The sequence below is a fragment of the Adiantum capillus-veneris genome, chromosome 19, assembly GCF_014529385.1.
Source record: "Adiantum capillus-veneris isolate H3 chromosome 19, ASM1452938v2, whole genome shotgun sequence".
Lineage (NCBI taxonomy): Eukaryota > Viridiplantae > Streptophyta > Polypodiopsida > Polypodiales > Pteridaceae > Adiantum > Adiantum capillus-veneris.
Window position 1 is genome coordinate 36,109,312 of NC_140949.1, and position 27,694 is coordinate 36,137,005.

Consider the following 27,694-nt stretch of genomic DNA (forward strand, 5'->3'; position numbering starts at 1 on the left):
ATGAGCACTCTCTTTACCCTTGTTTTTGTTCTGTACAACAAGAGCATGATCCATACCATCCACCTGTAAAGACTTGTTCTTACGTGATTGATCCTCCTGCAATAGCAAAGCCACTAACTCTTCAAAATGAAGAGGCTCAGGATTAGCTCGCAAAGACAGAGTCAAAGAAGTCTGAAAAGTCAAATAAGATGGTGGTAGTGAATTGAGTGTTTTGGAAACCAAGTCCTTCTCTGGAATCACTTCATCAATTCTAAGCAATTGCTCTTTAAGATCCTTGATTTTTGTAAGATGCTCGACGATATCGTCACCTTCATCCATCTGTATTTTGTCAAGTTGTTTCTTCAAAAACTCTATTCTGGCAGCGTTTCTTCCTCCAAACATAGCTTGCAGAGTGTTCCAAGCATCCTCAGAAGTTCTTCAAGATCTGATATGTGGTGTGATTGTCCTCGTTATGGTTAAGGCAATCACAGCCATAGCTTGTGCATCTTTAGTATCCCATCTCTTTTGCTCTGGAGTGACTTGTGAGGGTCCTGCACCAACAGCTGCACCACGACCAGGCGTGGCAGGTGCAATGCTACCTGGACGAACTTCATCTCCAGATACATAATCCCACAATCCTTTACCAACCAAAACATTTTTGGCCATAAAAGACCAAAGAGAATAGTTGGTACCATCCAATTTGTCTTCGGATGTAAACGCACCAAAAATCTCTTTCTCCGTAGATTGAGCCATATTGTGGATGCACACAAGAGAGCAAAAGAACCTCCAAGACATTCACAAATCTCCTCTCCAATGCAAGAAAAACTCTACACAAAATCTTAGCACAAAGCTAAGACAAGCTGCTTCCCAAAAGAACTGTTTACCTGAAGAAAATCTGTCAAAAAGCACACCCTCTTGATCTAAACGCCTCCGAAAAGTAACTTCTGCTAAGCTGCTCAGAACAGAATTCTGAGGGCTTGAATGGCTTCAAACGGGGGGTAAAACCGCAGGTCACCTACTCAGAATACTCCCAGAACGTCGAGGATGCTCCCACGAGCAAATTTTTCGAAAACTGCCTGAAAACTACGATTGCGCGCGCGGACGCGAAAACACAAGTAGAGGCTCTGGAAATCACCTTGCTCTGATACCAATTGTTGAAGATGATGAAACAGGAAACAGAAGGAAGATAGCAACTTAGAGTAGGAAGAAGATGGAGAAGGAGAAGACACAGAGCTTGCGTACGAGATCTCTGTAGTCTATCTCTCTGTATTAGAATAATAGAGTATTTACAAACTCAGAGCTACAAAGCTTATATGAGACCCTAAGAGATAAGGTGTCCTTTCACACCAGATGTCCAGGGGGAAAAACCCAGTGGGAGAAAAGTGCCTCTGGTGAAGCACGTATACACACTAACACTACTACATGTCTACAAATCCCCCCTGTAGTGATAGTGTGAATCCGTACAAAGTAGCAGATCATCATGTGTATGAGAGTAAGCCCAAAGCTTTTTGGAAAGCTTCCAACTTTTCTCGTGATAACGCCTTCGTAAATAGATCTGCAATGTTATCCTGTGTAGGACAGTAAGTTAGTGTGATCTCCCCTGCATGTAGCCTTTCCCTGACATAGTGGTAGTGAACCTCTATGTGCTTTGTTCTTGCATGAAATACTGGATTCCTTGCAACTTCCATAGCACTTTGACTGTCAGTGAAAATGGTAGTGGGTGCCTGTTGACACTCACAAAGATCTGCCAATAACCTGCGTATCCATACACAATCAATTGTTGCCGTGAAAGGTGCCCTGTACTCAGCTTCACAAGTTGATGTAGCCACTGTGGGTTGCTTCTTGCTTAGCCAAGATATACATGCATTTCCCAAGAAAAAACAATTCCCACTTGTGGAATGTCGTGTGTCAAAATCACCAGCCCAATCTGAATCGATGTAACCAAGAAGCTGCATAGAACTGTGCTTTCCATACATATCCCCCCTTAGAAAGAACATGGAAAGATTAGGGGTACCTGAAAGGTAACGAAGTATGCGCTTCACAGCCTGCCAATGATGCATACCTGGGCTGTGCATAAATCTGCTTGCTTGTGAAACCCCAAATTGAATGTCTAGACGAGTGTTGCCTGCCAAATATATCAAGCAACCAACCGTTGCTGCATAAGTATGTACATCAAAAGGTTCTCCAGCATCGTGTATGCTCAACTTTGATCCAGTTTCTACGGGTGTAGAGATTGGTTTACAATTTTGCATACCAAACTTGGCCAAAATTTTATGCAAATATTTTGCCTGCAACATGTATATGCCATCCTCTGATTGCACAAACTGAATACCCAAGTAATAATGTAGCAAACCAAGATCAGACATCTCAAAGGTTTTTCTCAAAGCATCTTTAAACGCTTCAATTTCATCTGCAGTATTGCCTGTAAGAAGCATATCATCCACATAAAGTGTTAGCATAATGAGAACTCCATCTCTCTTTTTGATATACAAAGTACTTGCTGTTGGACTATTCTAAAATCCCTTGCCAATCAAATAAGTATGTATCTTCTCATACCATGCTCTTGGAGCCTGTTAGAGACCATAAATCTTCTTAGCTCATGTAGATTCCTTGGATTAGGCCATGCTTTTATTACCTCTAACTTCGATGGGTCCATACGGACACCATCTTGAGAGATAATATGACCTAGGTATTGAATCTCTTGAAGGAAAAATTCGCTTTTCTTTTGGTTGAGAAAAAGCTTGTTCTCCCTCAATGCTTGAAACATCACTTGGAGATGCTGCTTATGTTCCTCCAAAGACTTGGGAGTAGATGATTATATCATCAAAGAACGGTCTAAAGATATTTTCCATTAGACAATTGAACGTGGTTGGTGCATTAGTCAAGCCAAAAGGCATGACTAGATATTCACAAAGGCAAAATGTTGTACAAAACACGGTCTTTCCTACTAAAGTAGGTAGAGCCTTGTAGCTTATCAAACAGATCTTCTACCAAAGGCACGGAAAATCTGTTTATGAAAGTGATATGGTTTAGTGCTCGATAGTCCACACACATACGGTATGTACCATCTTTCTTTTACACTAAAAGGACTGGAGAACAAAAGGGAGAGGAGCTAGGTCTCACCATCCCTTTGTCAACCAATTCTTGTACTTGCCTCATGATCTCCTCTTTTTGAGCTTGAGAAACTCGATATGGAGGCTTGTTAGGCAGCGAGCTTTCTGGAAGGATCTCAATGCGATGGTCATCATCCCCTCGTTTTGGAGGTAAGTCCATAGGGATATCATCCATGAACAAATCTTGGAATCCTTTTAGAAAATTAGACATGTCTAACTCTTCTTGATTCCTACCATTTACATTTAATGAAACATTAGGATCTTTTAGAGACTCTTTGACAAAAATCATGTACGTAGAAAAAGAGCTCTTCATTGATTTATCAAAAGTAGGAGGATTTACAAGTGGTATAGTACGACCACACTCACTATCATCTATATACAGGTTCTTTCCCCTGTAGGTAAGTAGATTCTTCTTTTAGGGAACTTCATGTTGGCAGCCATGCGATCAAACCATGGCGCCCCTAGGATAGCATCCTTATGTTGGAGAGGAGAGATGAAAAAGTCTTCTTTGTCGAAATAACTTTGGACATGAAGCCTCAACTTCCCAATCAAGGGAGTAACGGAGGCTTGCTGTCCCTTGAAAGTTGTGTTAGGGGTTACAATATCTCCCATCTTGAAATCTTGAATGCCCAACTTGGTGGCCAACTCCGTTGATATGAAGTTGTGAGTAGAGCCAGGGTCAAACAAGATGAAGGCATCATGCTCCCTTCCCTTTCCCCAAGCATAAGAGAGAGATGATCCTTTGCAATGAGCATCCTCTTTGGAGCTCGATGGTGGAAGCCCTAGGAGTCTCATTGCGAGCATTTTTCTTGGAGAAAGAACGATAGCCATGTCCTTGCTCCCCACACTTAAAACACTTATGGTCCTTGTGAAAAGCTTCAAGCTCTTCAGGAGAGAGTTTGTTTTTGTCTTTGTAAGCCCCCTTCTCCTTGGACCGATTGTTGTTGTTGGAAGTGCCTTGGGAAGAATTTTGGACATTGGTGTTTCCCTTTACATCATTTTTGTCTTTGTTTTCCATGGGTTTGACATTCCGTCTAGCCCCTTGTTCGAAATTGATGCATGAAGCAACCATGGTGTGATGGATTACTTCGGTGATAGAACCAGGCCGTTGAGAGTTGACGTATTTGGTCATTCCTTCAGGTAATCCCACACAAAATTGTTGCTTTTGCTTGGCGAAGTCTATCTTTTGGAAGACAGTAGCCTTGAGATGTAAATCCCAAAACTTGTCTACATATTTGTGGATAGACTCATGAGAGAGAAGCTTCAAAGTGCACCATTCAGTGAGCACTTTGTCCTTTGCATCGCTCGCAAGGAATTGCTTCATGATGGAAACTCGTAGAGTTTTCCATGTCTTTGGGGCTTCACCGTTGCCATGAAGGCTAGCCCACCATTGACAAGCCAATTTCTGAAAGTGCATAGCTACATGGCGTAGCTTGGAGGACTTCGTGAAGCCCTCGTCTCCAGAGGTGCCATCATAGGTGAGAAAAGAGATACTCTTTCCTCCCTCTTTGAACTTCTTGAGCTTTTGTGACCTTCGCCATGCAGGGTATGATTTTCTCTTTTCTTCCTTTGTTTCCTCTCTTCCCTTTTGGAATGACGAGGACAAGGACAGTGTGTTGATCTTTTCCTCTTGGAAGGAGTTGGCGATCGTCTAGACCGCCGTCTTCGTGGAGCCACATCTTCAGAGGAACTTAAAGTTTCATTGCTTTCTTGCTCTTTGGATTACTCCTCGCGTATGGGAGAGAGTCTTCTTTTGGGGGTCTCTTTCAAGTGGCCTCCTAAGCTCTCTCTTGTCTTGGGGAGGAAGAGAAATCCCACAAGCGCGAAGTTGTCGAGTAACTTTGGCTTGCAAAGCAGGGTTGCCCATAGCTTGCTGCAACCTAGTAATAACAAGATAATTGACAAACATGGGGGCATCATCATTAGCACCTTCATGTGCAAAAACAAAGCTATTAATGTTCATTCTACTCTCTTGGTTATTGTCAGTCATGTTAACAAAATTTGTATACTTAGTGTATGCTTTGGCAATTCAAAACCTTAGTTGCCACTCCTCTTAGCCTTTGAAAATCAGCACTTAAGTATCTACACCCACAGCTCGAAGTGGTTAATTATAGAGAGTAGTGGAGTGGGTCTAATATTGCAGAATTGCCGAGGGCTAGCTCCTTTCGGACTTCTTATGGCTCAATAAGTCTTAAAAGACCCCATTTTTAAGTCCAAAGCTTACGAGGTGTGCACCATAACCTACATAGTGGGCTCAACAAAACCGATAATAGATCCCAATCCTACTTACCCTAATATAATTAACAAAATCAACCATTTATAGGCTAGTTAAGGACCTCTCTTCTTAAGCAAGAAAATAGAAACCAAATGCTCTGATACAAATGTAATGGAAATGGCCTATTAACTTGGAGAGTAGCGAAAATTAGAAAACTTTTAGGAAATTGCTTTGTGAGCATAGCGGGTGAACTTAATAGATGGTAGAAACATAAAGACAACATTTAGTTAACCTGGCATGAACAATACTTTTGCAAGAGAGATAATTTAGAAACATGACAACAGTTGAGGACCGGATTTATGTGGAGCCGATCCCCCCCTCCAATAGGCATTTGTATTATAGTTCCTTCCATCAAGAGAGACTTGTTACAATACAATCTTTGTGTTCCTTGTGACCTAGGTGATGCAATGAAGATGGAAAGCTTCATGCATCACAAGCATAACATAAACTTTGTGGAAAGCATTAACTATCCCAAGACCTCAAACACCTCCAAAGGTGGAGAGAGCTAACAGGGAATGAGGGTAGGGAAGAGGAAGAAGAAACATTTCATAGGAGAAAGAACTAGTTCCTCACTTATCATCACTCTTCTTGCTAGCATACATAATAGCATAGTAATGAAGATGGAGAAGTTGGCAAGCTTAAGCATTGAAGCATGGCTCTTGGTTGGATTTATATTTCATAGCCAAGAGTTTTGGTGTAGACTCTCAACCTCTCTACTTGCTTGGATAAGGAGAGGGGGCTCTTGCACTTTGCACAATACAACATGAGAGTGTGTGTGAGTGTGTGTGAGTGTGTGTGGGAGAGTATACCCCTCAAGCAACCCCCTAGCATGCTTTGGTCGACCCCCCTTGTAGCTCATGCTTGAAGCTCATTGGACCCCTCCAGGCCTAGCCAATCACAAGCAAGAGTCATACCAAGCAACAAGGGTAGCCTTGGGACAAGTGTCCCCCTTTCCCCTTTGAGAAAGAGGGCTTGATAAATGCTAAAACAATTAATTAAATCCACTAAATTATCATTGGACCCCTTGGGAGGCCAACCAATGGGCTTTAGGCACGCCATGAGGGTAACCTAGCTAGGGGCTTGACATGTGTCCTACTTGCCTCTTGGGCAAGGGGTGCCCTTTGGGAGAGAGAGTGGTCAAGCAACCACCCCCCCTTCTTGCATGGCTCGCCCCCTCCTTTTAGGGATTTTCTTTGACTTTTGTGCTACCTCAAGCCCCTCAAGCTTGGACCTAGTTCTCACCACAAGCACAATCCTTAAGCCCCTCAAGCTTGGGCTTGATTCCCACCTCAAGTACAACCCTAGCATCTCAAGCATGACAAGCACCTCAAGCATCTCAATCATCAAGCACTTCAAGCATCTCAGTCATCAGGCATGACAAGCACCTCAAGCTTGGGCCGGGTTCCCACCTCAAGCACAACCCTAGCTTATCTAAGGTCAAAGGACTTTTAACACTAACTATTGGAGGTCTTCAATGAAGCTAACCATAAGGTCTTTAAGCTCCATTAGCTAGCCTTGCTCTTTGACAGACCATCTCTCATTTGTACCCCTTCACCATTGGTCCCGTGTTGAGATAGATCTGAAAGCGCATGTCTATATTCTAACCCTTGTTCCTGTTTATTCTCCCACATTAAATGATCAGTTTAATATGAGAAAATCATTTGGGTTGGTTAGATATTAGTTTTTATGACAAAACTTTAAAGTCAACATACACAAAACTTTAAAATCAACATACGTGCATATTGCTACACTCTTTGGTACTTGCAGGAGGTAGCTCGGGCAACACTGCCATATACACGCATTCATGAAATTTGAAGAAATTGGACTTGTATACTGTGATTTTGTTGAGAAGAAACTTTGTTTTGCAATCGATCACGTTGCTTTAAACAATTTGATGTATGCAAAATTTTCCTGCAATTTTCTTGCAAAACTGCGCCGCCAAACTCTTTGCCTTGAAACTTGTGTGTCATAGGTTGACATGTCAATGTAAACACTCTTGTGTTGACCTTGGTGCCCCTTCAGTGGGTGTAAGGGTAGCCTTAGGGCACCTTTTTTTTTTTAGAGCGTGAAAAGCTACAACCTACAATGATGACGACCTAGATGAGAATGATGATGGAGAAGAAGGGACCGCACCATGTTGCGCATAGCTCAGATGGAGGAAATGATGAAAAGAAAAAAAATTCCCACTTCAAGGCACTCCTGTTGGGCCTAACAACACAAGGTTTTTCTCAGGCCATACAAGGTAGAAACGAGAGATAGTGAGGACCATTGCTTACATGGCCATGTAAAACGCCACGGCTTTCTTGCCCCTTCACGTTGATTCCACTTGGAGGATTAGGGAAGGACGATCTTGGCACTCCTCCACCCAACCCTCTATTTATACAAATAGGGGCTTGTGTGCCACCATCTTAGAGCCGTGCTCCACAGAGCCATGCTCTGTGGGACACATGTCCTCACATAACGTCTCTAAACTGGCTAATAGTAAGATTGAACCTAAGAACTCTCTCCCTCCCTCTCGATTATTGATGTTTTCATTTCCCTACCGACTTCTATTTTTTGCAAGGTAAAGGTGTGTGTAAGAAGACGACCACACATATATGTGACAAAATGCTATGCTTGGTTTGCAAGAGTATGTGGTAGGAGTGATGATGTGGAGTCGGGTCATAAGTGAGAATGCGTTCATCATTCACTATGAGTTCTTTCTAGCTTTTTGATATGCAAATTTCCATAATTATACATAATCAAAATTGCTTGTGCCCGATGTAGGTCACAATCAACTTGCCACAACCTGATTGTCTCTAAACTGTCTGGTAGTAAATTTGAACCTAATCACACACTCTCTCTCTCTCTCTCTCTAGATCATTTGTATTTTTCGTGGTGAGTCACTAGGGTTCCATACCAACTTCTATTTTTTGCAAGATAAAGGTGTGAATAAGAAGACCACCACACAACCATGGTACAAATGCTATACTTGCTCTGCAAGTGTGTGGAAGGAGTGACGCATGGCATGGAGTCGGTCCATAAGCGACATTGTTTGCTCTAAATTCGTTGTAGATTTTTGACTTGCAAGTTTTCGTGAATATGGAGAATCAAAATTGCTTCTGCCTGATGTAGGTCACAATTGACTTGCCACAATCTCATTGTTGAAATTGAACCTAAGAATCTCTCTCTCTCCCGAGTCCCACCCATGAATCATTGAAGTCATCGATTTTTTTTTTTTTTTACATAAACTCCGCCTGGTCTCTTTTCTGCTCTTTTCCGGTCTCCTTGTCGCACTCATCTCGCTGGCTTATTTTCGTCTCCCCTTTTTACCTTCTCCTTGCTCACTCAGATTCGTCACACACAGAACTTACTTCAACCCTAAAAGTGCGCTTTGCAGAGTTGTGCATACTCTCTTGTGGATACAGAGTCTCTGGCTTCTCCGGGTTCACTTGATCTACTTTAATGGGGAGCTTCCTACCAAGGAGGATGTGAAATTCGACACAGATGAAGATGTAATTAGGGCTTCCTTACGCAAAGAAAGAGGTGCAGATAGGGAAGGTGGAGCTTGCAAAGGGGCCCAAGAGGTCAAATGTCCACAGAGCCTGCAGGCACTTCCGGAGCTCGATCATCCTCTTCATCGCTTGTTGCAACTCCTTTCATTTGGCCGCATGGCGGTCACCGCGTGTTCCTTTGTGGCTCATTTACCAGGTCTTGAATGCGTTTCTGACATTTTTTCAGTAGCAATACTTGCAGCAATTGTATCTGTGTGTTTTTGCCTCACTTCCTCTCTTTCTCTCCACACATGCGCGTACGCGCGCGCACACACACACAATCTCTCTCTCTCTCTCTCTCACACACACACACACACACACACACACACACACACATTTACTCAGTTTAAACATAAAGTTTTGAGTTTTACTGAAGAGTTGCGTGGAAGCTCATCCACTTTCTGTTATTCAAACCTTGCTCAGATTATCCTCAGTATTTGGGGAGGACTGATTATGGTGCAATCTCTCGGGATGTGACAGCACCCTGCTAAATTGAGAATTTTGAACTCTGGAATGAACATAATCGAATTATGGTTTATGAGGTTAATGGTTCCCATACTGTGGGCAACTAGAAAGGGATGGATTTCATACTATTATGATTTTGTTGAGTGGGTACCTGGGTGTTGAGATCGGATGTGTATTATCTTTCTGAGGTACCTTTTCAAATGGCAACAGAAAGGAATTCATGTATCAGCATTATGGCAGATGCCATACCAGCAACATGGATAATACACAGATACTGAAACAATCTTCGTTGTCTAGGGTAATCACATGTGAGATCGAGGTACTAATGAAGGTGTCCTGACAGAATAGTGCTGTTGCAACATTCTTTATAAGGGCCTGGTCATGTGTGCATGGGATATCAATTCTTACTCCCACAATCTGGATAGTAATACTGGGCATGGAATATCCTGACAGTAAGTTGCACTTTCTTTTAATGTGATTTGAGCAAGCTAGTGGATTTGTCCAGGTAGGTTTGTCTAGGTATGGTCACCAAATTTTTAGCCAAGCCTTTCCTTACTTTATATGGCTGTAAGGCAACTTTGATCTGATACTAAAGTTGAAATTGCCAGGCTACTCATTACCCTGATCGTTGTTTCATATCGTTGCTCGTGCTGCCCAGAGCATCACCTTTGTGGGCAAACCAGTTGTATACACGTGCCCTTTTCTTGGAAAGGAAGGTTTATGGAGCTCTCTTTTACTATTATGTAGACTCCTCATAGATGGGAGGTGTTCTTAGGTGCGATGTTACTGGTAAATCTAAATTTTCGTTATTTACATGGAACTTTGAATGTTGAGGGTCTTTCCGCCCTTGACTCCATTTTATTATAATGATTCCTCATTTTACAAGACTTAATAATGCCACAAAATTTGTGGAGAGAAGATAGTGGCACTTTTTGAACTACTTATGGAACATGCTAGCACACGGAGGGCTGGCACAACATGGCTAGACATAGGGAGTTCTATATGAGCACATAACTTTAGATACGATTGGGCACAACAAAAGAAGGGCTAGTGCCAGTCCCTACGAATTGGCCTTGGAGAGATATCGGGCCATGAGAAGCACCATCTCCCATGCAGCTCTAAAGGGATAGAGCACTCCCAATTGCTTTTTGCACTCAAAACTACTGTGGATTGAAACAAAAACTTGAAAGTGGTCCGACAATGGAAATTCTGTCAAAGTTGATGCTGTGGAAGTGTAGCGATAGAAATGAAATGCTATACTAACGTTTTCAAAAGGTCGAAATGACGTATGAGACCACATGGCTACATCCATGTGTGACTCTAGTATAATATTTGGGGAACATAAAATAAATAAATAAATAAATAAGTAAATAAATAAATAAATAAATAAACGAGGGTACCTAGGTAGGTATATAAGCCTACCCTACATCATCATCATCATCCTCCTCCTCTTGCTCATCATCATCATCAACATCATCATTATCATCATCACAGGATACATCATCTCTAAACATATGGGGAGGGGTACAATCACATGAGGGCTAATGAGGTGTACAATGGAGAAAGTCATAGTGGACATATGTAGGAAGACCAAGTTGATGAATAAGCTACCATGGACACCCCAATAGATGCCTTTCCTCTGGATACATGTAGGTGCATTGGAAGTGAATGTTGAACTTTGCTCAAGATGAGTGCTCGGAACTGTGCTCAAGGTTTCTTTTACTTGCGGAAGGGAGAGCCTTCCGTTCCTTTAGTGAGAGAGTGCAATGGACACAAACAAGGTGGATAAACACTGTGAATGAAGGTCAATGCTTGGACTTTCCGACGATGTTGACGACGACAAGACGGGCTGAAATCTGAAAATGCTAATGGCTGAATTCTGCAAATCTTTATCTGTTGAATTTTGACTCTATGTTGGTGACAATGTCGATGACGACGATGCGACGACGACACGCTGAAAACGCAAATGCTGAAATCTGTGTTTTCCGGGCTGAATCTGCAAACTGCGTTGGATCTGACCGTGCGGCGAGGATCTGCTACGGGAAGGTGAGATTTGCGAGGTTTGGGGGTTCTTCTGTGGAGTCTGACTGCTGAAATTGCAAAACGTTGATGCAAAGGCTGACTTTGTCGCGAAGAATCTGCAAAACGTTGAGGTTGATCTGCAAACCAAGAACGCTAGGGGCTGAAATCTGTCTTTGCTGAGGAAACTGCTAACGCTACGGCTGATCTATTGTTGTTGGGAAATTTGCTATCGCTAGGGCTGATTTGTTGTGTCTTGTGGTCGCCGGGGCCGCTCTCCAATGCAAAAACGCCAAGGCTGATCTGGGAATGAAAACGCTAGGCTTTGCTGTTGGGCAAAAACGCTAGGTTGGTCTTGGGGGGTCCTGCTGAGAAGGTGCCTGTTGAACCGGAGCTCCTCCTGCCTTTTCTGCCAGAAAGTGCTAGCGCTAGGTTTCTATCTATACAAACTTATCAAAATTGCGCTACCTAGTTCTCAACAAAAGTCACTTAAAAATAATAAGTGAAAAATGTCAAAAATAGAAAAAATAGGTTCTGTGCATTGTAAAATGCTCTTGATGGGTTCTGATGGAAATCTGATGATCATGTTGTGTGCAACCAGAGGATATGCATCTAATCTAAGTGTCTGGGCATGCATGGTCTACGGACAGACTCACAAAAGTGCATTTAAGTGCCAGATCACTACCTAATTTAGACTGACTTGATTGAACTGACCCCTGATCTGAACTCTGGTCATGCTGTAGCTTGTCCAAGGACACATGGGGTTGGATGTGTCACGTGACATCCCCTCCTTTTCAAAGTGAGGTACTGGTACCGAACTGTATGGCATCGAGGGAGATCGCCAACAACATCCGGAATCCTCAAAAGGACTCTTTGCCGGCCCACTCTGAGGTGTGGGTCGTGCGATACTTGAACTTCATAAAGGTCTGCAACGCTTGCTTCTTTGGGCCGCGCCGAAAGCGACAGTCATCTGTGGCTCCTTCGATGCTTCAACTTCGTGGGTAGTCTTGCGTCTACCTTCTTCAAGAATCTTCGAGGCTGAAAATTCCTGAAATCACTTCCAACACAAAAACATGAATATACCCATTCTATGTAAAGTGACTGGAAAAATACTACTCTTCTGTAGAGCCTGTGCATGCAATGTAGATGAACATAGAGACGGAGTGCCAACCCGTTCATCAAACACACGCAAACAATGAGATCGAATCTTGACTTTCTGATTTAAATCAATCAATTGTGGCAAATCACAATGGACATGCTTAGGCTTGATGCTCAATTCTTCTTGTGATCTTTCGGAAACTGTCATGCCAAGTAAGAGACATGAAATGCGACTTCCTTGAATGCATACTTTTCAGCTTTTCATGAGAAATCCGCATACATTCGTGCTCATTCATGAGTGGATCGTGCTCATCGTACAATATGTCATGCCTATGAAAAGGGATCACATAAGGACGGTGACTAAAATATAGGAAAACATCACGAATGCAACACTCGAACAATGCGTGCTGACTAATCATTCGAACACATAGTACTTTCTGTGAGGGTTCTTTGGACCGAGGTTCGAGAGCCAAGATCGGTTCTTCGTGATCGATCGAATCTTCCTGTGGGGGTTCTATGGACCTCGACTCGAGAGCCAAGATCGGTTCGTGGTGATTGATTGAATCTGCAATGAGGTTAGCTTTACTAGAAAAAGCATCAACTAAACCATCCTTGTGAACAATCACGTCTTGATCATACGAATCATCATGCTTGTGAGAAATCACATCGTGATCATCATGCAAATCATCATGCTTTTCATTGTCATTTAAATCATCATGCGTATCATTATCATTCAATTCATCATGCTTATCATCATGCAAATCCTGTGTGTCATGCTTTGGAGAAGAAGAGACGGAGAGTCTCCTTTTCTCGATTCTGTGCAAACTACGTCTGCACAATAGAAAAAAGTCGCCACAACTCTTTCGTGTGTTGGTCACTCTTCTCTTGTCTTGCTTTGTTCTCGCGATCAAATGCTACTTGTCTTTCTTTGTTCTCGCGATCAAATTTTGCTTCTCTTTCTTTGTTCTCGCGCTCACGCTCACGCTCTATGGCTGCCATTCTTTCTTCGTATCTACGCTCTATGGCTGCCATACTTTCATCGCTTTCTAGCTCCTTGTCGAAAGCCTCCAATCCTTGGCGTAGATAGGGAGGTGGGAGGGTCGGGAAAACCTCTTGGTGGGGAAAATTCTTCTTCGCCTCTCTCATGCTCATCACCTCCGAGCGAAGTATCCATTCCACTTCGAGTGATGACTATCCACTAAAGTTGTGGATTCTTGTGGTCTTGGGTTCTTAAGTTCACGAGGAACTTGGGTTCTTGGGGGTCTTGGTTCTTGAGGGTCTTGAGGTTCTTGTGGTTCTTCTGTCGCTTGCAATGTGTGTTAGAGAAGGATCTTCTTATCACCCGAGTTCTGCGCTTTTCCACGAGCGCACCCCTTGTCGGCCTTACGCTCACACCAAGTTTGCTTTTTCCCATCTCACGTCGATTGGCCGGCCGCTAAGTGCACAGTCCGCTCTCAATGAGTGAAAAGAGGCACAAGGGAAGGCTGGACAAGCCCTTCTTTCTTTGGTTTCTTGTCACTCTTCAAAAACACGATTAGGAATCGACACGCCCAAGAGAACTTGGGTTACGTGCGACCGCAACAAGAAAAAAAAATTCTTGTGGTTCTTGTTGTTCTTTCCTTGAGTGATATAGAACACTGCCAAAGCTTTGATACCAATGTGAGGTGCAGCGGAAGTGAATGTTGAACTTTGCTCAAGATGAGTGCTCCGAATTGTGCTCAAGGTTCCTTTTACTTACGGAAGGGAGAGCCTTCCATTCCTTTAATTAGAGAGTGCAATGGACACAAACAAAGTGGATAAACACTGTGAATGAAGGTAGTGAGACTGAGAGATAGAGAGAGAAGAATACGACACGAGAATGTTGTCAAACCCTCCTCCGAAGGCCCCACTCTCTATGGCTAGAGTGGTCTACTATTGATTGCACAAATCTCTACAATGCTTGGACTTGCTGACGATGTTGACGACGATGAGGTCGACGATGAGATGGGCTGAAATCTGAAAACGCTAATGGCTGAAATTTTTAAATCTTTATCTGCTGAATTCTGACTCTATGTCGGTGATGATGTCGATGACGATGATGCGACGTCGACATGCTGAAAACGCAGATGCTGAAATCTGCGTTTTCCGGGCTGAATCTGCAAACTACGGTGGATTTGACCGTGCGGCGAGGATCTGCTGCGGGAAGGTGAGATCTGCGAGGTTTGGGGGTTCTACTGCGGAGTCTGACTGTTGAAACTGCAAAACGCTGATGCAAAGGTTGACTTTGTCGCGAAGAATCTGCAAAACGCTGAGGTTAATCTGCAAACCAAACGCAGGGGCTGAAATCTGTCTTTGCTGAGGAAACTGCTAACGCTAGGGCTGATCTGCTATCGCTGGGAAATCTGCTATTGCTAGGGCTGATTTGTTGTGTCTTGTGGTCGCCGGGGCTACTCTGCAATGCAAAAACGCCAAGGCTGATCTGGGAATGAAAACTCTAGGCTCTGCTGTTGGGCAAAAACGCTAGGTTGGTCTTGGGGGTCTTGCTGAGAAGGTGCTTGTTGAACCGGAGCTCCTATTGCCTCTTCTGCCAGAAAGTGCTAGCGCTAGGTTTCTATATATACGAACTTAGCAAAATTGCCCTATCTAGTTCCCAACAAAAGTCACTTAAAAATAATAAGTGAAAAATGTTCAAAATAGGTTCTATGCATTGGAAAATGCTCCTGATGGGTTCTTATGGAAATCTGATGATCATCTTGTGTGCAACCAGAGGATATGCATCTAATCTAAGTGTTTGGGCATGCACGGTCTGCGAACAGACTCACAAAAGTGCAAGATCACTTCCTATTCTAGACTGACTTGATTGAATTGAACCCTTGTCATGCTGTAGCTTGTCCACGGACACATAGGGTTGGATGCGTCACGTGACAATACACCTCGGATTTGCAACCAACAGCTAAATTCCATCTCGAGCACCAATTATCCCATGGAAGTTGAATTGTAGACCACACTACGTCCAAGAATCACCATTCGTGAATTGTGAAACCATCACATCCAAGATTTTCAAGACAATGAACTTTGTAACTTGCCCTATCCAGAATCCCGCCAACCATAATGAATTGTCTGCAACACATCCATCGTGTTTTGTATACGTCACGTGATGTTGGTTCCTCGTGAGATGCAATGTGCTTTAAACTCTGACACACGAGTCCAAAGTTCAAACACCGATAACTTGATTTAGACACATGGGTTCAAATCAAGTATTGGGAGCACCACTTGTCCCTCTCTGTCGCACACGTGCCTCTCTCTAGCTGAAGCGTGTTGTGGCACCCACCAATGAACTAGTCTCTAGAAGGCTGGAACTTTTGCTAGTGTAGTATGTGCCACACCGACAGACTTTGTTGAGTCCTTGGTATAATCACTGTCATTGCTGGTCTCGTCAGGCTTGCCTTTGTTGTCTTTGTCCTTTTGCAAGCTCTTGCCTTTGCCTTTGGATGTACAATCTTGATGATGCTTTCCACAATTGTAATAATAGCTCCGAGACTCCTTATTAGTTTCTGACGCAACATGCGTCGATTTGTCACCTTTTGAAACTCGAATCTTGCCTTGGGAGACTAAGACAACTTCCTCGTCAATTAAAAAAGAGTTGAGATCAGCAAAATCCAACTTTCCCTTCATGATTTGCAAGCGTAATGGCCTTGCCATGCTTTCGCACTCCTCATGCAACTTCGCAAGTACCAAGGAAGTTAATTGAGTACTCTTTCCCATAGTCACAAGGGACGCATTTCGGGACGGGGAATGGGGGACGGGGCTCAAATGGATTTTTAGTGTAAAAAAGAGGGCGGGATGGCAAGTGGGGACGGGAAGCTTGAAAAGGGGCGTTCCCTGTGACTATGACTCTTTCTTTCCATAGCGGAGAGTTGATCATGGATTACCTTTGCCGTCATCAAAAGTGAGTGCGTGGAAGTTCGGGCTTCAAACTTGATGGAAAATAATTGTCTAAGAAGGGTGACTGCTTGCATCATAGGGGAGATTTTTGCGACAAGTGCTTGAACAATGGCTGAAAGTTGGTCATATAGAAAGAGCTTGATTCCATCAAGAAGAATGACACATAGGCTTTGGTTTCGCGGTTTGCCAAGTGGAAGGTGATTGGTGTCAAATGGGTCTACAAGACCAAGTACAAATCTGATGGTTCTTTGGATAAGCACAAGGCACGACTTGTTGCCAAGGGCTTCTCTCAGAGGCATGGTGTGGACCATGACGAGATCTTTGCATTGTTTGCAAGGATGGCGACCATTCGGATAGTGCTTGCCCTTGTCTTCTTTTTCGGCTGGCCCATGTTTTAGATGGATGTTGTCTCTGCTTTTCATAACTACGACTTAAAGGAGGAGGTGTATGTGTATGGGAGCAACCATCGGGGTTCTTGGATCTAGATTTTAGTGACATGGTTTGCGGGTTGTGGAAGGCTCTCTATGGTTTGAAACAAGCCTCTCGAGCGTGGTACCAGATGATACTCTTTCTTCCTCAACATTTCTGTCGCCGTTCTTCTACAGACCCAAATTTGTATATTTATAATGAGGGAGGATTGGTGACTCTTATTAGCCTCTATGTGGAAGATCTTGTGATTACTGTTGGAATTAGGGTTGCAGAGAAACACACACAGCTTGGAGAAGACGAAGGAAGCTCAAGGCACACAATAGAGAGTGTGTTACTTAGTGTGCAATGGAAAGATAGATAGCCCTAGAGTGATGGGCGTATATACAATGCACGGGGGAAAAAACCTCCTAAAGAGGGAAAAAATGCCCCGGCGGTCCTAGTGTGTTCACACACATCACTACCACATGTATATGGTAACAAATCCCCCCTGGAGTGATGCGGTGAACGAGAGCTGGCACATGAGTAAAGGGAAGTGCCATGCCCTGAGGACAGGATCAGTCCACAAAGGGGAGTAAGCCCAAAGCTTTGCGGAAAGCTTCAAGCTTCTCACGAGACAATGCCTTTGTGAAAAGATCTGCAAGGTTGTCCTGTGTTGGCACATAAGCCAAGCTGATCTCTCCTGCTGAGAGCCTCTCCCTGACATAGTGGTAATGCACCTCAATGTGCTTTGTGCGAGCATGAAAAACTGGGTTCCTCGCAACTGCCAATGCGCTCTGACTGTCAGTGTAGATAGTGTTGGCAGTGTCCTGTCCAACACCCAAGTCAGCCATAAGGCGTCTGAGCCATACACACTCAACCGTAGCTGTGAAGACTGCCCTGTACTCAGCCTCACAACTCGAAGTGGCCACAGTAGGTTGCTTCTTGCTCAACCATGATATACATGAACTACCAAGCATGAAACAAAAACCACTTGTGGACACTCGCGTGTCAAAACAACCAGCCCAATCTGAGTCCGAAAAAGCATGTAAGTCTGGCGGCAATGATCCCCCCTTGGGATAAAACAAGCCAAGATGTAAAGTGCCACTAAGGTAGCGGAAAATCCTCTTGACAGCCTGCCAATGCTTAGACCCTGGGCTATGCATAAATCTGTTGACCTGCGAGACTGCAAACTGAATATCTCGCCTCGTGTTGCATACATAAATGAGGCAGCCAACAGCAGTTTGGTAAAGAGTGACATCAGCAGGATCGCCAGCATCATGTAGACTCAACTTCAAACCTGTTTCCATGGGAGTGGCAATAGGTTTGCAATCCTCAAGTCCAAACTTACATAGCAATGTCTCTATGTAACTTTTCTGACACAAGGCAATACCACCATCACACTGCTTAAACTGTATACCCAAGTAATGATGCAACAGCCCCAAATCTTTCATCTTGAAAGTAGCATTCAAATCAGCCTTAAATTCAGCAATATGTCTCTCATTTGGTCCAGTGATCAGCAAATCATCAACATAAAGAACCACAATGAGAAATACATCATCCTCACGCTTTACATACAATGTGCTTTCTGTTGGACTGTTACGAAAGCTTCGTTTAACCAAATGAGTGTCAGCTTTCTCATACCAAGCACGAGGAGATTGCTTCAACCCATACAAAGCCTTCTTACATTTGCACACTTTGTCCTCTTGTCCTTTTATGACAAAACCGCGAGGCTGCGTTACATAAACTTCCTCAAATATGTCACCATTCAAGAAAGCAGTAACAATGTCTGATTGATGTACATCCCAACCAAAATGAGCTGCCAATGCACATAGAAAACGTACAGTAGTCATACGACAAGTGGGAGCAAAAGTCTCTTCATAATCTATGCCTTTTTGTTGTGCATAACCCTTTGCAACAAGTCGAGCCTTATGGCGATCGATCTCACCATCCGGCTTGCGTTTCAACTTGTAAACCCACTTCGTACCAATGGCCTTTTTGCCAGGAGGCAAATCACATAAAGTCCATGTGTCATTCTCTATAAGTGCATCATATTCTGATTTCATGGTAGCAATCCAATTTTCTGAATTCTGTGCTTCATCAAAAGACAGAGGCTCCTCAACATCATGTAAACTAGACACAGCCAAAGCATAACAATCTGATGCATAAGATGCATGGCGAGAGCCTGAACGAGTACGACTAGATAAAGGTGCATCCAATTTACTGTCACGCAAAGTGTGCACCAGCCATTTTGGCATACCTCTAGCCTGCTCATTTTCAGCCCTTTCCTCATCAAGTACATCTGCATCAGTAATAGGCTGTTCTAAAACATTTTCAGAAACCCCCATAGGCTGTACATTTGCCTCATTGGAACTTACATTTGTATTTCCACCACTGAAAAGAGGCAACAAAGTGTCATAAATGTCCTGTGAGCTTACATTACTGTCTCTAGTACATGACAGCAAGGGCTGAACAGAATCTTCCACAAACACTACATCCCGTGAAACCAGAATACGTTTTGTTTGCGGATGATACAACCTGTAACCTTTGCTTTCAGCACTATAACCAACAAAAATACATTTGACAGCCTTATCATCCAATTTTCTGCGCTGCACTTGTGGCACCAAAGCATATGCCAAACAGCCAAAAACACGCATGTGCTCAATAGAAGGCTTTCTATCATGCCATGCTTCATATGGAGTAATAGACTGCAAAGCTTTCGTAGGACACCTGTTAAGTACATAAGTGGCACACATGATGGCCTCAAGCCAAAAAGAATGCGGCAAAGCTTGACTTTTGACCATACATCGTGCCATTTCCGTTAGTGACCTGTTTTTCCTCTCAGCAACACCATTTTGCTGAGGTGTATAAGGCACTGTACATTGGTGTTTTATCCCACGACTAGCCAGAAATGCATTAAATTCATGAGACATATACTCCCCCCCTCGATCGGAACGGAGGGTGCCCATAGTACATTTTGAGACATTTTCAGCCATAGCCAAAAATTGTTTGAAGCACATAAAAACTTCGGACTTCGCTTTAAGCGGAAATACCCATGCATGCCTGGAGTAATCATCAATGAAAGTCACGAAGTACAGGTAATTGCCCAAGGACGGAGTTTGCATGGGCCCACAAACATCACTATGCACAAGCTGCAACCTGCATGTGGCCCTAACTGAACCATCCTTTGGAAACTTAGAACGCTGCATTTTACCCAGAATACAGCCTTCACAAACATGTTTGACAGGTGCTTCAAGAGGCGGCAAAGAAGCAACCATATCAGATTTCTGCAAACGCAGCAAACTGGCAAAATTCAGATGACCAAAACGTGCATGCCAAAGTTTTGCATCTGAAATAGCCCTTGAATCTGCAACAGCATTTGCAAAATTTTGTCCACACTTGTCATACAAAGTGAGCTTATACAGCCCACGGCACAAAAGCCCATATGCAACAATTTCATCACCAAAATTGAGATCATGAACTGTACATCTGTCATCCACAAATTTGACTACAAGTCCAAGTCTAGCAAGTGCGGCTACAGACAAGAGATTCTTCTTGATCCCAGGTACATAAAGTGCATCAACAAGTGTGAAGGAACTGCCATTAGCAGCAGTGAGCACAATCTTTCCAACTCCCTGAACTGGATAAGAGGCGTTGTTGGCACAAGTGACTGAATTCCCATGAGGGACAGACTCGAGAGAGGTAAACAATTCACGATGTGAGGTAATGTGCTTTGTAGCACCACTGTCGAAATACCACACATGTGAATCTGCAGCAACTGACAAGCATGCATCATGGACAGCAGGATTGTAAGTGCACTCTACGCTAAAAGCCCATTCTGCATCAACATCAGCATCACAATCTCCTTTCACAGAAGACTCAACAATGGCTGCATTTGTAGTGGAACCAGCATTTGCAGTGGAACCACCCTCTTTCTTCTTAGCCTCTTTGGCCTTGAACTTAGGACACGACTTGATCAAGTGATCATTGGCTTTACAATAATGGCAACGCATCTTCTTTTTGCCCTTATCACCAGAATTGCCAGACGAAGTGCTGCCAGCAGAAGCATTAGGAACAGAATTTTTGCCACTCGCAGCAGAACCATAAGAAGTGGCTGCATTACTGGTACCACCCTTTCTTTGAGAAGCAATAAAAGCCTGTTCAACTGCACGTTGCCTAGTCCTGTTTTTTCTAGAAAGTGACTCTTGCAACAGCAATGTGCATAATGCATCAAACTTGACAACTTCAGGATTTCCTTGGGTCACGAGTCTCCAAGTACTAGCAAAAGTCTAGTAGGAATCTGGTAAGGCATCAAGAACAGTCTGCACAAGGGAACTGTCCGAAATGACTTCACCTGCAGAAATGAGTTGCTCATTGATATCCTTGACACTAGCAAGGAAAGTGTCCATATCATCTTCCTCATGCATAATCTTCGACTCTAGCTCTTTACGCAGCAAAGCAATTTTAGCCTCATTGCGGCTTGCATAAAGACCTGCTAGAATATCCCAAGCCTGTTTTGCAGATTTTGCTGAACGGATGTGAGGAATAATGGTGCGCTTCACAGACAACGCAATCAATGCATGAGCCTGCGCATCCTTAACATCCCTACGAGCTTGTTCTGCCGTAGGCAAAACAACTCTAACAGCTGCAATCCTTGCAGCAAGACCTGCAACATCCTCAACATCGCCTACATCTTCAGAACCAGGACGTACATCAATGCCCTGCACAATGTTCCAGACACCTTTTGACACAAGAACATGTTGCATCATATAAGCCCACATAGGGTAGTTGTCCCCATCCAACCTGTCCTCAACAGCAAACATCTTGAACACATCTGTGTTGTTGTTGTCAACCATGGTAAATGCTGCACCTGATGTGAAAACTGCCCGAAAATAGGAGAAATGGAGCGGGAACAACTTGTGCTATATAGCACAAACCGTAGAAGACTATAAGGCACCTGTTATGCAGAAAACGGCACTGACAGAAAATCTGCACAAAATGACGAAATAGCCTGTGCAGTACTGCCCGTAGTGGAAACGGAGGCCGAAATGAGCCCAAATCAAAATTCTGGGTAGACCAAGCTCTTTGAGCCTTCCCAAAATATTTGTCGACCTGCGAACGCTCGCCAAAGCTCACTGAAATCGGAGAAAGTGAGCAGGCGTGTGCTGGAGCAGCTGGCGACTAAGCCCGGGAGGACGTGACCTGCTCTGATACCAATTGTTGGAATTAGGGTTGCAAAGAAACACACACAGCTTGGAGAAGACGAAGGAAGCTCAAGGCACACAATAGAGAGTGTGTTACTTAGTGTGCAATGGAAAGATAGATAGCCCTAGAGTGATGGGCGTATATACAATGCACGGGGGAAAAAACCTCCTAAAGAGGGAAAAAATGCCCCGGCGGTCCTAGTGTGTTCACACACATCACTACCACATGTATATGGTAACAATTACAGGTAGCCATATTGAGCACATTCGCAATACTATGGAGACCTTAGCTAAGGAGTTTGAGATGACAGATCTCGGCTTGCTTTATTCTTTTGTTGGATTGGAGGTATGGGTGCGGGAGTACGAGGGCTTGCTACGGATGCGTCCGGCACGGCTTGGTACGTATGTGACCAGAACGCGAAAATGGAGCCCGAAACAGTAAATTGCAGCCTGCTGTGTATTTTTGCAGGTTTAGGGTTTTGACCCTAATCGATCCCTAATACCCTCTGGAGCTTCGGGGAAGCAAGGAGATCACAATACAGGTGATCTGGTGCATCTTTGGGGCAGAAAACAGAGATTTCAGCGAGCTGCAGATTCTCGCCATGTTTGGGAAAGTGCTTGTATGCGCCGGGAAAGTCACCTTTTACATGGGGATTTTGTTTGTGAACCCTCCTGCTGTGATTATACTCCTGAAATCGGGCTAGAGTAGGTCATTTTCAGCCCGGTAAAAGCGGGACGGCTTGTAGGAACTTGTAGGTTTTTTCCAAGGGGTGCTAGTCTTTGGGGCCTATAGGCCCTAGGGTGTCGCTGTCTGCTTGGAAACATTCTAGCTCAGAGGCCATGCTTTGTTTGAAGTGTTAATTCCAATCATCGGTTTATTCGTGAAGTTTCTGTGTCGTAAAGTCAACTAAAGAATCGGATGAAAGCTAAAGTCTACTGCCCTACGGGCTGGTTTCAACAGCCCTATACTCCGCCTCTATGGATGATAAGGCAATTGTAGGCTGTTTCCTACTGCTCCATGGATTGAGCCAAAAGAAAAGGTGTAACCTATAGTCAACCGTTGTCCATTTGAATGTCCACCCCAATCTGAATCACTTCGTCCTCGAAGAATGATCTCGAAGTCCGTAACTCCACCTACATAGAGAATGCCTAACGACTTTTGACTGCTTTATACTGCACAGTCCAAAGAGCCTCCCCCATATGTGACTTGGCAGGTCTCTGCATAAACAAACTGAGAAGTCCCATCCAAAAACTGACATCAAAATAGGTGTTGAGTACCAAATAAGAGAATTGACTAGCTTCCGATAACTTGCAGTATGGACTACATTTGAGGGGTCATACTGTGACAACTTCTAGTTGGGATCCATAGGATATGAGATAGGTTTACACTCAGTCATACCAAATGCTTCCAACAACTCTTGGACATAGCGCTACTGAGAGAGAAAGATGCCCCTCTCTATTTGCTGTAGGGCTACTTGCCCTTTGAATTGGGACGAGAACCCATACAACTGTACATACAGATGAAAAGCCCTTGAGCTGGGCATTACGATTCTGTATTGAAAGGGGGAGAGAGGTAGGAGAGAGCGGAATCATCGTGCAACATAGAACAGGGGAGAAGGCAAGCTTTCCATTAAAGCTGTGATCACTTGCACTCACTGCTCACACACACTATGGTCTCACAATGAAGCTCCAGCAACCCAAATCGATCCCCTTCGGTGACAATCAACAACCTTTTTCTGCTTTGCTTGAGTCTTCTCCAAGGCAAGCTTGATTTTCTTGTACATTTCATCCATATTCTCAACATATCGATTTGCTTCAAAAATTTTGTCTTTTGTGTGCAAAATGGGAGGAATCTTTTTGCCACCCTCAACAATCTCAAAAGGTGCCTTTCCTGTTGATGAATGCACTGTATTGTTGTACGCATACTCAAGCATGGGTCGATACTTTTCCCACTTGCCCTTATTATTTGACATATAGCATTTTAGTAGATCTAAGACATTAGAATTAGCCTCTTCTAACTGTCCATCAGGTTGTGGACGAAATGAGGAGGAAAACTTGAGCGTGGTGCCCATGTTTTAAAACAAGCCTCTCCAAAATAGGCTCGTCATACGAGAATCACGATCACTGACAATAGACTGTGGCATACCATGGTACTTGAACACATTGTACATGAACAACCGTGCCATCTGATCAGACTTTATCGTCTTCCTGACAGGATTAAAGTAGGCCTGCTTGCTGAACTTGCAAATAATGGTCCATATACCATCATTCCTTGTCAGCGTTCTTGGAAGATCAGAGAGAAAATCCATAGCAATAGTCACAAATTGATCAGACTTTATCGTCTTCCTGACAGGATTAAAGTAGGCCTGCTTGCTGAACTTGCAAATAATGGTCCATATACCATCATTCCTTGTCAGCGTTCTTGGAAGATCAGAGAGAAAATCCATAGCAATAGTCACAAATTGCTGACGTGTCAAAGCCCTGAAGAATGGAGCCAACTTGCAGATCTTGGCTGAGGGGCCTAAATACTAAGAAGAAGAAGTAACAGAAGAAGAAGTCATACCAACTTATGGGGACCCTGTCCGATGGGGCCCCAGCGACGTAAAGGAATTAAAATAAAGCAGGACCCCCCCACACACACACACATATCAAGACTTGTGCAAAACTGATGACGTGGCAGCTATACGGACGCTCTGCGTTTTGCGTTGATTGTTGACGTGGCAGTTGTACGGAATTCCGTGATTTATGCTGGCAGCTTTTTGGCATTGCTTTTGGACCAGAAGCTTTTGAGTGTGAAGGCTTTTTATGTAAAACTACCTTTGGGGCCTAGGGCCTTTAAATATGAGGCCATGGGCTCATTCTCTGGCATGCTTCCTGGAGAAGGTGCAGAGTTTGGAGTACCGGCTTGTACTATGTGGATGCAATATAAAGAAATACCGAAAACGGTGCCAAGGTTTGGAGCCAATACTCTCTGGGGTGGAATCTTGCCACTCTGTGTCGCGCTCTCTCTCTCTCTCAGTTCAATTGTTATTGAAGTGCTAAAAGTCTGTTCAGTCTGTTCTTTTCTATGTGCACGTGGTGCCCGTCTTGTGACAATGGTATCAGAGCATTAGGAGTGTGCTTTTTTGAAAGCATACCGGTCCCACAAAAGAGCAGACAGAGCAAACCAGAGACTTATGGAATTTATTTGAGGTATCTTTGGCCTCCGATCCCGAACTTATTAGCCACTCCCACCCTTACTTCATTGCGCATCGGGCGCGCTCCGCTCCCGTCTCCATCGCTCTGTCTTACAGGGCATAAGCCATAAAGAACCCAAGACATGGAATTCATGGATTCAACAATATTTGCAGTTTTTGCTCAACGAGCTTCACGACATTCTTTCGCGGCATCCTCAGCAGAATCTTCCGATGCTGTAAAGTTTTCAACAATTTTTGAACCACATGTTACCCCCTTTGATGCCCCAAGTCATACCTCCTCCTCCGGCAGCAGAAAGTACGAGAGCTTCCAACGGGCAACCTTCTTAGCCGTCTGTTCCGATCGGGGGAGTTTTCAGGAATGTGGTGCAGCCATCTGACCCAGTGCAAACCGCCTTTGCCACCGCCATTGCCCCCACCTCCATTACCACCACCGCCACTAGGCTACAATGGTTGGAGCCCATATGGATACCCTTATTATCCATATCCGGGATATGCGCCTAACCAACCCAAAGATTTCAAAAATGGCGGCACGACAGTCAAATTTTTCCGGGGTGAAAGATCGCAAGAAAGCATTGCAGGTCCTACAGCAATTCGACAACATCTATGCTTTGGGGAACTATACAGAAGAATCCAAGATTTCTCGAGCAACGGGATTTCTTAAAGATAATGCTATGCAATGGTGGAGTTCAATCGTGACGCAACCGCATGCTCCAAGGACTTGGCAAGCTTTCAACACAGTTTTTGCACGTAGTTACATGACTTCGATCTTTGAAGTCCGGATTTTGGCAGAGTGGGGCAACTTGAAAATGCTTGCCACCGAAACCGTGGACGACTATAACCAAAGGTTTCTCGACGTGTACCTTCCAGTGTCCTTTAAGTTCATTTCCTTGGAGGACCAGTGCGAGCGCTACACCTTTGGACTACCATCACCATTGCAGGGATATTGTCTCTCCAAGCAAGTCTCTAACATGCTATAGCTTATGGACCATGCCGTGGTCGGCTACAAGCTCATGAAAGGAAAGTTGGAGTTTACCTAAGAAGAACCTCCGGCCACTGACGAGAACTCCCGGCAACAACAATCAAATTCGCGGGAATCCCGTGAAAATCAACCTCAACGGCCTGGTCTGACACAACCTCAACGAGACGCCTTGTTACATGAAGGCCGATGCTTCGAATTTTTCCAAATAGGGCATACGTTTTGTGTCAACTTCTTGCAGAGATTTTTTTTTTCCCCCACTCTGCGAGCTTTTCGTTGCAGGACTTAGGGTTCCGCCTGCTTACTTCTCTCTTGCCTTGTCATGGCTTCTTTCCGTATCTTCCCAGAGTCGTCCTCCTTTACAAAGAAAGAGAGGAGACCATGCTCTGATACCACTGTCACAAATGGGAGCGCATAGCGGTATAAAATACATTTGGATAAATAGGATTGATTACTTATTACTGAAGCCAGAGGATATATATATATATGTATATGGAGAGAGAGAGAGAGAGAGAGAGAGAGAGAGAGAGAGAGAGAGAGAGAGAGAGAGAGAGAGAGAGAGAGAGAGAGAGAGAGTACTGGGCCCGTAATAGTATCTTTATTACTGAGGAGAAGTCTATCAAGGCACTTGAACCGACTATATTACCAGGTTCATTCTAGAATAAGACTTGATGGTTCCTGGAAGCCTCATCTTCCGATTCCTAGGGCAAAATCCTATTCCAAGGAACTTCCGTTCCTTATTCCAAATCCTCGAGAACTAAGGTTCTCGCCTTTGGATCTCACCTTCCAGACTCAGGGCATGGCATCCCTGCAACTCTCTTTTCCCACTCTGTTTCCAGAGTCCTTTTCCTGCAGAACAACTCTGCTTTCCTGTACACGAAGTCCTTACTTGGGAATCCCAACTTCTGGATCACAACTCGAGAGACTACCTCTCTCCGATCGGTGGATCTACTTTCCAAACTTGGGTACAAAACCCTTGGGCTGATCTGGCTCTAGTTCCTCAGAGCGCTTTCTCCTACAGAGGCTCATGCCTTGCTTTGCTCCTACCCCCTCACTAAGAGGAAGTACACCTGCAAACAAATACTTAGAGATCATAATATGAAAATCGTTACCTTCAAAGTCTCGACGCTCGAAATGCAACTCGGTTCTCGAAAAACAATTTCCCAAAAGAGATCTCTAGAGAGAAAATCCTCTCTTCCAATCCTACCCACAAAAGAGGTGTGTTCTCGAGTCCCTTCTCGTAAATCAGCCCCGTCTACGACGTTTATGGGCTGAAAACAGAGAAAAACAGCAGCTTGTCATGATGGAAACACGCTCCATAGGCACTTCTTTGCGGGGGAACTCGCGCATTGGGTCCTTGCGACATTGGGTACACTTGGGGCAGCCATTGGCATCACCGGCAATGTCTTCTTTGCGGCTGAAATCTGCAGCAGCATCTCCTCCTTGTGAAAACTGGTCCTCTCTCTGGGAGAGGGCGTGTGATGCTTTTATAGTTCCTTGGCCACG

General features: G+C 44.1%; 1 protein-coding gene across 3 annotated transcripts in view; it reads left to right on the plus strand.

Moving 5' to 3' along the window:
* Positions 1-8,625: 8,625 nt before the first annotated feature.
* SNF4 (sucrose nonfermenting-like protein) overlaps positions 8,626-27,694 on the plus strand; it is a 35,489-nt gene continuing 16,420 nt past the window's right edge. For 2 of the 3 annotated variants that reach the window (XM_086490444.1, XM_086490445.1), the window contains exon 1: positions 8,626-9,057. In XM_086490444.1, coding sequence (XP_086346570.1) covers positions 8,939-9,057 — 119 coding nt within the window. In that variant the 5' untranslated portion in view covers positions 8,626-8,938. The remainder of the gene's footprint in view (positions 9,058-27,694) is intronic. The other variant, XM_086490446.1, reaches the window with a different exon arrangement.